The 13,137-nt window shown below is 37.3% G+C and overlaps 1 protein-coding gene across 13 annotated transcripts in view; it reads right to left on the bottom strand.

The window, feature by feature from the left end:
• Nucleotides 1-13,137, bottom strand: part of LOC101162174 (ELKS/Rab6-interacting/CAST family member 1) — a 123,194-nt gene that overhangs the window by 71,962 nt on the left and 38,095 nt on the right. For 8 of the 13 annotated variants that reach the window (XR_002293072.2, XR_002293073.2, XR_002293071.2 and 5 more), the window contains 5 exons: nt 12,606-12,746; nt 10,265-10,405; nt 8,017-8,210; nt 7,404-7,514; nt 4,722-4,733 (listed from right to left, as the gene is read on the bottom strand). Coding sequence is in view for 10 of the 13 variants with exons in the window: in XM_020714177.2 (XP_020569836.1) it covers nt 4,722-4,733; nt 7,404-7,514; nt 8,017-8,210; nt 10,265-10,405; nt 12,606-12,746 (599 nt within the window). In the remaining 3 variants the exon portion in view is untranslated. The remainder of the gene's footprint in view (nt 1-4,721; nt 4,734-7,403; nt 7,515-8,016; nt 8,211-10,264; nt 10,406-12,605; nt 12,747-13,137) is intronic. The other 5 variants (XM_020714182.2, XM_011491085.3, XM_020714184.2 and 2 more) reach the window with 3 other exon arrangements.

The following is a 13,137-nucleotide window of genomic DNA, read 5'->3' on the forward strand; positions in this document are numbered from 1 at the left end:
TCAACTGCATCTTTTGCCAGGGTTCAGATCAGAATAAACTAGCCTAATGCCTTCTCTGAGTTTTCCCCAAAATTTGTGTTTGGAATAATCCTGATTTTAATTTTAGCCCCAAAACAACTGCAAGTGGATCAGCCTCATGCCACAAACAGTAACCGCATTCTTTGTCAAATATGCAACACCACCCATTTGCAGTGATCAACACTGAATGAAAAACACTGACATGTCAACGCCAGAGGGATTAGGAAGGGAATGAGGAGAAAGACAGACGGCTGGATGAAGCTAATTGAAAACACTGGGTCTGAAATATTGTAGCTGAATTTTTAAGGACAAAAGGCTACCATTTTTACAATAAATTCTTTCAGCTAAAAGCTTTAGTAAATGACAAGAGTTTATTGTGTTTTTGTATGTGCAAATTAATAAATAATTAATGCTTTTGGGTTTTGGTTTGAAAATCCATCCCATTATGCACTTTATAAAGTTTTGCAACTAATTCAAAACTTGCAAACTTATTTTCTGAACTTTAAAAAGGATCGACAGAAACGAAAACAAAACATCTGACTGTTTCAAACACTTCATTCTGGAAAAGGATTTAGTCTTTTTTACATAAAAAAAACCCCATTCTGATGAAAATTGTGTTTTTGGTGTTTCTTGTTGTATTTTTCCGATGATGGAAGACATATATTAAGAAAATTAAGCTTAAAATTGCATTTGTGAGTGAAGGTAAGCCTTCACAATATATCGCAAATTTATCGTTATCGCCAGATCAAGCTGTGCAATATGCATATCGCAAAAGACGGCAAAATTTGCAATAAAAGCTTATCTTAAATGTGCCAAAACAATCTTATGGCAGCTTGAAGTATTTAACTAATCAAAAAAATCCATACATGTATTTGACCAATCAGATGGACCCCTTCACATTGTTGACTAATTGGATTGAGACCTTTTTATGTTAGATGTATGCCTCCTATGTAGATGATGGTCATTTGGAGGATAATTTTTAAACTGTTGCAGTGAAATGGAAATTCTATTATTGGTTGTTTTGCCATATGTTCATATACCACAAGTTATATCGTCATCACAATATTGATCACTAATACCGCATATCGCAATTTTTCCTTACGTCGTGCAGCCTTAGCCCCAGGTTTTTTTATTTTGGCTATAAACGCCATTATTATATTTAAAAGACCATTGGAAGAATTTTAAAATGAGATGAAAAGATCATCGGAATAAGACTTTTATCTTTTTTTTTATTTGTGCTTTACACAAGGTAAAACATTTGTTATTGTAGGATTGATCACAGGTCCTTGGACAAGAAAAATATATATAAAAATATAGATATTTATGACACAAATGGTGAGCTTTATGTTTTGACAAATACATTACTTCTATCTTCTCTTGTGAAATCATTTTAAACGACTGCTGGAAAAACGCTGGAGGGGCCAGAGTGACAGGCAACAACGCTGGAAATTCAGCGACAAACACACAGAAAAACCACATCCACACGCAAGCACAGTACACAACTGAAACACTTATTGACACACAGTGTAAATATGTTGGCGATTCTCTGGGCTGGACCACACACAACTGCATCCGCTGCCCAACATTCACACTTCATGTGCAAACATGGCAGTTTGGATGCAGAAATGTAAACATTTATTATGAACGAACAGAAACACACGCTGGCAATTTAAACCTTCTTACATATTCACACTAAAAAATAAACATCACTCGCTCTTAAAATATGTAAACAATCAGAAAAGAAAATCAAACATAAATTTGGAAAATGTAGAAAAATACTAAGTTAGTGGTAAATTAAAAAGATAAAGCACACAATCCAAAAAAAGGTCAATAGGACCTAAAAAACAAACCTGTCTTATTAGCATGCTGTTGATATCCAGGGACCCAGATTAAGGTAATATTAATATTAAATTTGGAGTCCTGTATAAATATTTGATCAGAAATGCTCGCGGGCCTCATGTGTGTTTACCGCTCACGGTTCGCCCTACATTAACTTCAAGGATTTCCTTTTAACCATGAGGAATGCAATATTTCCTCTGAAAACACCAGAACCATTTGGCTTGTGTTGTTGTGCCTATTAAAAAACTATAGACCACAAGTGAGTGAATCATAACAACAATGCAAACACAGATCATTTTAGGTCGTTCTCACTCTGTGCTGGCATGAATGAAAGAGTATACTGAAGGAGGTTTGGAGAAATCATGAAAGAAATGCTTATTTTATCGTTTGACAAATCTGTTGAAAATCCCTCAGGTAGTGAGTGGATAAATAAATTAGTGAGTTAAATAAGGCATGTGTGTCTACAAACTTCCACAGAGTCTGTTTCTGGAAAGAAGGAGAAAAATATACTTTTCCCCCCACCCACGTCAATACATAAAAGAAAAAATCACATTTAACTCTAATTTTAAAATGTATGATAGAAGTAGAAGTAAAAAAAGCCATTGTCTTATCTAAGTTTTACTTTTAGTCTGATGTTCATCTGAATTTAATCAAGATTAACTATGCTTTTACTTTTCTATGGGGCCTTGAATAATAAAAAAAACAACATTACATTTTAGAAATAAAAAATTCCAGAAATCAAAACAAAATTACTAAAAATTTAACATTTTGGAAAACAAAAGAAATTCCAGAAAAATCCAAATGAAATGTTAAAAAATGAGCCACAATAAGACACGGGGAAAGGTAGGTGGACATTGCTGATAAAATGATAAAGTTTGATTTTTCAAATACCTCTGTAATGTCCACAAACTATTATTAAAAGTGCTATGATTAGTACGGCGCATATCCAGTATCGCTTAATGCCAAATAACTGTTGAAATGATGGACAAACATCATCATCCAATCAGTAATGTCACAACCCATTCCACTTTCTTCTCTGTTTCTTTTTTTATCATTTTATTTTGATTTCTAGCCTTTTTTTTTTAACAAAAGCCAATTCAGTTTTGTGCATAAATAAAGTCTTTGAAACTAGGAATTAAACATTTCCTTCCAACGCTTCACATTATCTTTTAATTACTTTATTGCAATTTATATCTATTACCTACCTGCACACAGCTGTTGGAAAATACAGTACTGCATGTATTTGTTCGTATGTGAGCGACAAAAGACAACAGCTTTAAAAACATTGTATGGTACGTGAAAGTGTCTTTTTGTCGTCACCCATAAACTGAGGAATTCCTGCACTACCTTCAAACACACACAAAAGACCTCGCAAAAAAGAAGAAGCACTTCCTCTTCAAGCTCCAGACACCTTGATGTCAGACATTTGGCGGTGAAAGTTTCTTAGCCCAAGATAAAAAATAAAAAAGAGGTGCACAATACGGGGACAGACAGGAAATCTTCTGATGTCTACTCCACAAACTCAACAAACTACCTCTCTTTTGTTTTTCCCCCTCTAGACTTGAGTCGTGAAACAACAGAGATGAAAACGTCACCGTAGAAGTTGAAAAGAAGGGAAAATAGCAAAAAGGGCTACTGAGGAGCATCAAGAAGTGACGGCACAAAGTGTAAGAAAAAGGGATTTTTACATTGAGTTTTGAAAACATAAGTCAGAAAGACACAGATCTATAATCCTGCATGCTTTAATGCATGCAGATAGGAACAATGAAAAAATACTTCAACAGAGTATTTCATTTCAAGCATTTAAAACCTGACTTAATAAAACTTGCATTTAAAATAAATTATGCTTAAGTTTATATCTTAAAATAAAAGCAAAACCTCTTTGGATTGTAAAGGTTCATGCAGAATTTTCAAAAGTTTTCTTGCTTTAAGGAGAGATAGCCAGTAAAAAAAATGATATATTTATTTCCTAAATCTAATCTAATCTCTTTACAAGTGTCGTAAAACAAAAAATCTGAAAGATATTGAAAAAGTGCCGGAGTCATCTCAGCTGCAGTCATCACATACATCAATACATTTTCCTTCCTTACAAAAGAATTGAAAGTCACCTAAAATGTAAAGTATTCTTTATGTGAGTGCATGAAAGACCAGAGCAGAAATAGATATTTACAGTAGAGAATAAATTTAATGCAGCTCTGCACCACTTCTTGTTTATGTAAACTCCTTAAATCCTCTATTTAATTGCACATGGATAAAAACATGGTTTGTTTAAACACATACTACATACTTCTATGATGTAAATACTTTATCTTGAATAACATCTTTTTCAGACTTTGGAAGACTATTAACCCCTTAGGTTTTTTTAAATATAAACCTCTTTATTAAAATTTGTCCAAAAAGATAACGATGAGTCTTAAATGCTTATATGTATTTTTTTATATTATAAAAAATGTTTCTATAAATAAAGCAGAAGCATGAAGATCTTTCAGAAAGGCTTTTATAGCTGTCAGGGTAAAGCTGGCATTCCGTTTGTGCTTGGCTCGTTTTCTGAAGCAGCCTTGTATTGGAAAAGATATTAATAAGTGCTGACGTCAGGGCTCAAGTGTTAGCACAGTACCAAGAACAGGGAGGTGATTTGTTATGTAGAGTGAAGGAAAGATGCATTATTTTCCTCCTCCTCCTCACAGGGAAGGTGAAGTAAAAGTCAAATACATTTCCTTTGGAGAATAGATGAGCTTGATGAAAATTATTAGAAGGAAAGTTTGAGTGTCTCGATGCAAGGACACGCGGCACGACAATGAAGGAGAAAGATGAGAAACGGGAAGAGTGCGGCATAGGAAGAAAAATAGGCATGCAGTACTAACCTTGAGGCGAAACTGAGTAGAGTAGCGAACAATGTTGCATCGTAAAGATAAAAGAAGACAGAGAAAGAGGGAGGGAAAGGTGAGGTTGGAAAGAAGAGCAGAGTGGCGTGTTAGATAGCTAGATCAATCTTCAAAGAACCAAAAAAGAAAAAGAAACTGACTGAGAAGCATAATTAGGAAAAACGAAAAAGTAGACGGGTGTGAACAGGCAAACAGACCGACAGGCAGGCACACTTTTTGGGTTTTAACAATCCACGTCCATCATGTTTTGATTTCCAGTGTTTTGTTTTTTTTAATTTCGATTATGCCATTTTTAGGCTAAATGAAAAAACTGCTTCTGCTTTCTAGGACATAGCTTCTGCAGAGCGGCAGTAGTTCATTAGAAATTCCCCTCTGAGTTGTGGGCGGTACCATTACCGCAGAGCAGCCCCACCCCCCTTCCCGCCACCCATCAGTTTGCATGCTCTCCTGCTAGTTTGCAGCCCCTCATATCCCCAACCTAACATTAGGTGAAACAAAAATGGCGAGCAATATCAGAGCCATCCAACTGTACAGTTTGAAGTCAGATGCCGGCTCGAACGGGAAAAATGAAGACATGCGTACAACTGATGCATCAGAATGTAGCGGTGAAGCTACATTACAAATAAGCTCTTTTTCCAAATGATTCCTGATTCATGATGATTTGAATAAAGAAATACTCATAAATGCTATTTTAATCTTAATTTTCTTTGTTCTCTTTCATCAGAAGAATTCAACAAGAACATGTCACAAAACACCAAACAGGATTTTTATAGGAGTGGGTCTTTAAGAATTTACTGTTTAGTGAGAGGCCTACTTTGTGAGGTGTAGAACAAGTGAGCAGTTACTGAAAGTGTGAGATCTGAGCGTGCTCACTAAGAATGATCTTCATAGTGGTTATGACCTCAGTACAAAGTCAGCAGACTTAAAAGAGAATTATGGGCATTCATCAAGACATAAAATTGAAAGAAAAATCATTTACCAATATCCCACAGTTTCCAGCAGTGTTTAATATGTTTAAACTGGCACAGCCCAGCACACGCTAATGACAGAGTGCCAGATGCAAACTGTCCAACATAAAAAAAAAATATTAATAAAATTCTCTAATTTCTAATTTTTTCCTTATTTTAATCCTCTCCGTCTTCCTCCTTGTTTTTCTTCCTCCTCCACCCTCCTCTTGCTTCCTCTCACTGTTTTCCACTCTTCCATCCAAATCCTTTATTTTGGCCATCAGGGCATATTTTCAGCTCCATTTCTCCTCAGTGTGAAGTCACTCAGTCTGCTCCAATTACCATCCTGGTTATTGAAATAAATACATTTGTCCCATTACAGCTGGATTTACAGCAGAGTGGAAAGAGAGCGGCTCCCCCTAAAAAGAATCTCCATAACCTAGAAATGATCCTTTTTGTTCCTATTATCCCCACTGCTCAATTGTAGCAAATGACTAGGTCTCTTAAAAAAGCATAGTGTTTTCAACAAGTGAAGGATTTTCCATTTAAAAGTCTGTTAGATTCAAGTTGAGGCTAAAAGTTGACAAAAATACTGGTTGAAATCGTTTTTTTTGGATAAAATGTCAAAAGGATTTTTGCTTATAGGTTTAAAATATTCAAGTTGGTAAATAAATAATTATGTGAAGGCTTTTAAAAATGTGAAAGACAGTAAAGGCTTTGACTTATGTAGCAAACTTTGCATTTGGGTCTCTTTTTAGCCAAGTTTTTTGTTAAAAGTAAAAGAGAAAATATGCCTGTTTAAATCATTTTCACAGTAATTGTAATTTTAAATATTAAAGAGTCTTGATTTCTCTTTAGTTTAGGTAATTTAACACAGACAAACAATAGTAAAGGAGGAGCATGCACAAAAAACAAATGAAAAGACAAAGAATTGATAACAAAAAAGTTGATATTGATACTAAATTGTACAAAGAAAGTAAGAATAGTGGAGAACATAAATAAGATTAGTGAACTGTCCAAATTCCTAACGTGAAAGGGGGGAAAAGTGTGTTAAACTCTGCAAGTCAGCTGAAAAATAAAGCAAAAGTGAAGCGAGAAAACAGAGCCACCAAATGAAAGAGTTACATCATTGACAGGAACAGAGGCCCGAAGACTTTCAGGCAGTACAGCAGGAGTTGTGCCAGACTGTGCCTCATTTGACAAACTTTTGGGAGCACTTTGGCTTGTCATGCTGCAATAGGAGACGGCTGAAACTCCTGATCATGTTTGAGAAATTATAAAAGTTCAAATGAATCCAATTTCTGATCTTGAGAGAGAAAACAAATGACTGTATACGTCATAACAAAGAAGCATGGTAAGTGCTGAGCCAATCCTGCAACTCTTTGATGGTGATTATTAGCACACTGCAGTGTCCCATGTGGAAAAGGCTGGTACATTAGAGACAACCAAGAAAAGTCATCTAAATGTGTCTTTTTAGATCTTAAATTAAAAAAAAACTACATTTGTGGGAGTTTAAGTCTCAATTGATGTAAGATTTTATGTCCGTGCAGCCATAACCATAAAGGTTTCCCTCAGGTCCACCCGTAACACATTTCATTGTTCAATAAGCTTTTCCACATGGTAACTGTTACGGCTGTGCTGTCATATCCTGTCCTGCAACAAGCAAGGTGAGTTCTGCGTGCAGCAGTCAGCCTGGTGGCCACCAGCCACTCACGTGCCCAGGTAGTCCCACACCAGCCCCCCCATTGGCTGCTGTGAGCCAGCAGTAGGAGGGGCTTGTTTTCCTGATTGCTGAGAACGCCACAGATGAGGGGCGGAGGGATTTCTAAGGTGTGAGAATGATCGAACGCACACAAATGCCGAGCCACACGAATGTTTGTTTGTGCACACATGTAATGGGATGAAGGACAAATAGTAGAAAAGGGTTGGAGAAAAGTGGAAGAAAGAGGGGAAATGAGAGGGGCTAATAAGATTTCTGGCACTATGAAAAATACAATACTGCTTAAAACTGCACAGACGATCATGAAGTGGAATGTAAGATGTGTTATTTGCACCAAAACAGCATTTTTAGCAGAAGAGAGTTCATCTGTAGGCCTTGTGGGCTGATGTCCTGCTTGTTTTTTAGATATCCCTGCTCTGTCTGCTGCTGATAACCGGAATCAGGTGTTTTCTACCACAAAGAAGCAGCAAGGGCATAGATAAATAAAAAAGAGGGACATCATCCCTCCAGGAATAAGATTAAACACCTTTGCTTTAGAGTTTCAGATGAATATAATAGGCAAAAGCGTGTATGACTGTTTTTTTCAACTTATCCCCTTCACTCTCACCTCTCCAACTCATGAATCTTTTTCTCCTTGTCGTTCTTCTCATTCTCCATCTCCCGAAGGATCTCCAGAAGTCTTTCCACTTCGCACTGGGCCTTCCCAGCATCCTCTTTGTACCGGGTCACTTCCTGCTCCAGGCAGGTGATGCGTTCAGAGAGTTCAGCGTTGGCCCGGGACTCTGCTGCTGCGCTCTGGGCCTGGAACATATATTAATTTGAAACAAAATAAACCAAGTGCTCGCTTTCAAAACAGTGTGACCACAACTTCATCAAACCAGAATGGACGTGCCAGTAACAACAAATAAGCTGAAGAAGGGCAGGGTGAATTTGATGGAAGTGACATATGGTTGTAGGTCTAATGTAGTATATAGCTACAAATGGTCGTCTAGAAACCCAATTCGAGGCTTTATGTTCCTTTATGCCAAATTTTGACACATAAAATTGCTTGTGCTTCTTCTTTGAAACGTTGTTTTACAGATTGCTGGTCATTTTTCATTGGCCTCGGGCTCTTTTATGTATTTTTCGATGTGTTTTCACTTTGAAAATGCAAATACTACGAGCTTGAAGAAGTCCAAAAATTGATTTATTAAATGTGTTTCCTAGTTGTGTTTTTTACACACAAGACTGCCATCTTTGGCGTGACATTTTCCAGTACTAAAGATCATAAAGGCAGTCAGTCTCTGCTTTAATAATTTTGCGGTCATCCTGGAAGATGGGTGTGTCGCCTATATGTTTGCAATTTATTTAAACTAGCTAGAGATGAAGCATCTTAGTCAGGCTCAATGACAGCTTCTTCTGGTTGAGTTCACACACACCATGCATTTATTTTGGTGGAGAGTCTCGCACTGCAGCTACAGCTCACCGACAGACACGTACGGATAGCAAATGAAACCACGTTGCAGCGGTTTTTGTGTTTTCCTCTGCTATGCCTAGCTTCAGCGAAAATATGGAAAACGGGCGAAAGGAAAAAAACTAAAGGCGGAATAAAACAAGACAAATAAAACAGGTTATAACCAGCTTCGAGGTTAGAACAGCTGTGTGCATTTCCCAGAAGCTAATGTTGCTCTTGGGACAGAAAGAGTCTGCGTGTGTGTGTATGTGTGCGCCTTGGTTCTATAATAAATAAACTATATTAGTTTTGGATGTTTTACAGCTTTTTATGGGGAGAAAAAAATGTTTCGGTGCCCCATGATATAAGAAAATAAAGCAGGACGGGGAAAAAAACCAAAGGAAAGACAAAGAAAAGAAGAATACACTATAACAAGGAAGTAAGTCCCACTCTGATCATCTCTTGATCCATTTTCAAAGCATTCCCACTGCTCTTTTAATTATGATTATGCTGTTTTTAGCCAAAATCAAAAACCTGTCATTTTCTTTACAGAGTTTCTGCAGGAGTTCATCAGAAATTTGCCTCTGAACTTTGGGCGGGACTTAAGTATGCCCTCCGCTCATTTCCCACGGTCACTTTGGTTTACGCGCTTCAGCCTCTTACAACCCCAACCTAACATACCCGGTGCAACAAAAATGGTGAGCAGTATTGGAGCTATCCAGCCGTACAGTTTTGATCCAGATTCCAGCTTGGACCAGGAAAACAAAGATGTTCATGGATCTAGTCGTCTGCAAGTGGATCCATTAGAATGGAACAGAGCAGGGAGCACCTACTACGCAGCTACATGCTTTTCCAACGACAATTTAAATAAAGAAATACTCAGAAATGCAATTTGAATCTTATATATGTCATCCATCATCAGAAAAAAAGCAACAAGAATATGTTAAAAACACATAAAACATGATTTTAATTGGTGTAAGTTCTTTAAAGTCTGAAGAATTTAATCTGATGAGGAACACATTGTAGAGATGTATTGGCACCTTCATACACAATCTTTCTTCTCTTTGTCACATAGATTCACACATATGCACACACACGCACACACAACGCCATCTTCTCCAGTGTGTGAAAATGACTGTACGGCTGTCAGCAGGCTGTCACACACACGCCACATTCTGCTCTGCCGCTGTGTGGGAGAACATGTGATGTTCGACTGCACTTAAACACATCTCTCTCCCCTCTTCTCAGAAAACAATTAAGGCAAAACAAGTGAGGGGAGAAAAAGACGTGTTTCTCTCTAAACTTTAACTTAAGACAGCTGCCAAACATTTCAAGCTCCTTTCTTACCGAGAGAATAAAATTTGTAAGCCTGCGTGACTTCATGAATAATTCTTAGCTTCAATTCCTGATATCTTCTGCGAACCTTCTTGAGTTGGTTCTCCAGTTTGTTGCACTCCTCTTTCTTCTGCTCCAGGCCTATCTCCAGACTTTTCAGCCTGCTGTCTTTCTTGAGCATTGACGACGCCAGAGAGGAAGCTTTTTCTTTCAGATCCAGCACCAGTGCCTAAACCAGAGGGAAAAGCATGCAACTGAGACCCAATCATTTGACACAATTTCTTAATTTTTTCTGAGAAATCCCAACAAATTTATAAGGTTGTCTATTCCTATTAATCATGAATAAAACCAAAACATTTTGGAATGCTTCGGTAGAAAGTGGCTCATGATCAAACGAGTTATCTATCAGTGCCAGTCTCCATTTTCCATGCATGTCAACCTTCTTCCATTCAGCATGTATGTGTGGCTCCTGCTTAAGGGTTTTTTAGACTAAAGCAATAAAATTAGAAATACAGCATGTAAATATCTTGCAGTTTTATCTGTTTGCTGAGCTGAGTGGAGGGCTGTGGTGCAGCAGCGATAAGCACTGTCATTTCACGAAAGAAAGAAAAGGTTTCTGGCTCACTCGGAGCCTTCTGGGGACTTTCTGTGTAGAATTATAATTAGCTTTTTGCTTTTATAGGCTTTCTTTAAGAATGAAGCATCATGGGATAATAGTTCATTGAAAATTAACCAGGTGCTGGAATGCATAGTTATTTTGATCACTTGTCCAGGTTGTTTTTGCCTCTTGTCAGAAGGGATCAGCATCATTTCCCCCCCAAAAACCTACAAAATTATGATAATTATGCTTTACTATAAACTATATTTATCAAATAAGTGATTTTTGATCACTTTTATTACATAAAGTTAAAATATTCAGGCTGGAGGGGGGAAAACACCATAGTTTATAGCAGAAACAACATATAAGAGCATTTTGCTACCGAATTCTGTCTTTAGGATCGTTTTCCTGAGATGCATGACTGACTGTACGTTTCAGCTTTTGTATTTTCCCATGACCTGTCTCTCTTCTCACTCCCAGGCTCAACCCTGCCATCCATGAAGCCTTTCCCTGGCTCCCTTTCTTTTCTTGTCTTTTCCTCTTTTGGTGGAGGCAGTGAAACAGAAACCAGCAGAACCAGAGCCAGAGATGCTCAGACGTGTAATTTTACCCTTGACTGGCCGTACCACCTTCAGACTACAGATAATCGTGTTTGACTGGGCTTTGGTCAGGGGAACCTTGTTGCTGACTCCGTTCATATTTTGGTTTGCACATTTATTGGCATTTTAAAACCCCAACAGGGCATAACATTAAGGAAAAGAATGTATATTTTCTGGTATTATTTTTTTTTATTATAATGTGACCTTTTTAAGTTTTAACATTCTGCAATAATCTAACCCCATACAATCCCAAACAAACAATTTAAAAATGCTACAACAACTTCAGTAATACTTTTTTTCAGAAATTGTTCTATTGTTTTCTGGAGTGATAAAACACAGAAAATTAACTGTGATATAGACCTGAAATGCTTTGTTCACACCGGGAATGTGACGTACATTCCCGGTGTGAAAAACACATTAAAAAAAAAACACATTAAATGTGAAAAACACATTAAATGTGGGTTCTTGAACATGTATTTAGCCCATGGTGTCCACACTGGACAAGCAAGGAGGGACTTCTTCTTCTTTTTCTTTTTCTACTGTTTGCTACAGTTAAAAGAAGCTTGGTGCAAAATGTCGAAACCAATCTCGCTTGCCTTGCGCCAGGCTTATTTATAATTTCTCCTTCATGATCAATTTTCAAACTGTTGCCCCCCATATAAATTAAAGAGGATGTCATCCATATGTCACTACCAAATCCGAGTCCCTGATTGGTTAAAGTTCAACTAGTTTAACTTTCAATGCACGTTCAAGAACCGCGCTTTTTGGATGTAGAGCCCAAAAACGATCTCACAAAATGTGCGTAACTACACTTTAATGTGAGAGTTTTACAGGCCGAAACGAAATTAATCAAAAATAAATTTTAGCTAAAAACGAAAAGGTTTTTATTTTAGAAATGGTTTTCCTGTTTTGCTGTCCAGAATCCGCAAGACAGACACGAAGAAAAACCTCCAAACATTTCTGCCTTTCCCTCTCTGCTTTAGTTGTGCAGACGAACAAAAGCTCTCATCAAGTGGAGTTCAGCTCTGATCATCATTTCTGTTAATGTGGGCACTGGGTTTTGCTGTCAAGGAAACATAAAGGTTTCATCATCATTGTCCTTCGGTGCAAGGACTCTACTTATAAGAGGCCTCTGAGGCTTGTTATGCAGTCACACATCCGTCATGTTTTTTGCAGCTGTTTTCCTGAATTTCAGCTCTAAAGTGGATTTGGATTTTAGGGATGCTGTTTACCTCACGGTCGGCGAGGTCAGCCTGCAGCTGGGACACCTTCTCCCTAAACTCTTTAAGATCTTTCTTGCTGGACTCCATCTCGTCGCCTTTTTCTCTCTCCTCCTTCTCCCTCTGCTCCTTCAGGCGCTCGATGATTCGTTCCTTAATATACGACAGAAATGCACAGATTCAAAATAGAGAAATATTTCATCAAAGGAAGTGAAAAGAAGTGCAAATTGAAATAAAACATACTTTCATACGTAAATTTACTGTTACTTATTATTTTTGTTCTGGAAAAAGCAAATCTATAGTAAAAACTAAATAGTTATGAATAAAACATTAAAGGATTAGACAATATAGCAACGTGCTTCCATAAGAAAAAAAATGTCTGCCTGATAGAGGTTGAAAACTAAAGAAAGAAAAAGAAAGGAGGGGAAAAAGCTTATAATGCAGCAGTAGTCACATCATTGTGCCAACACTCACAAATCCTTGCTACACCCTGAATATTAGTCATTGGACAATTAAAAGCCCAGTTTTCATTGTGCATGGCAAG

The sequence above is a fragment of the Oryzias latipes genome, chromosome 23 (assembly GCF_002234675.1).
Source record: "Oryzias latipes chromosome 23, ASM223467v1".
In the NCBI taxonomy this organism is placed as follows: Eukaryota; Metazoa; Chordata; class Actinopteri; order Beloniformes; family Adrianichthyidae; genus Oryzias; species Oryzias latipes.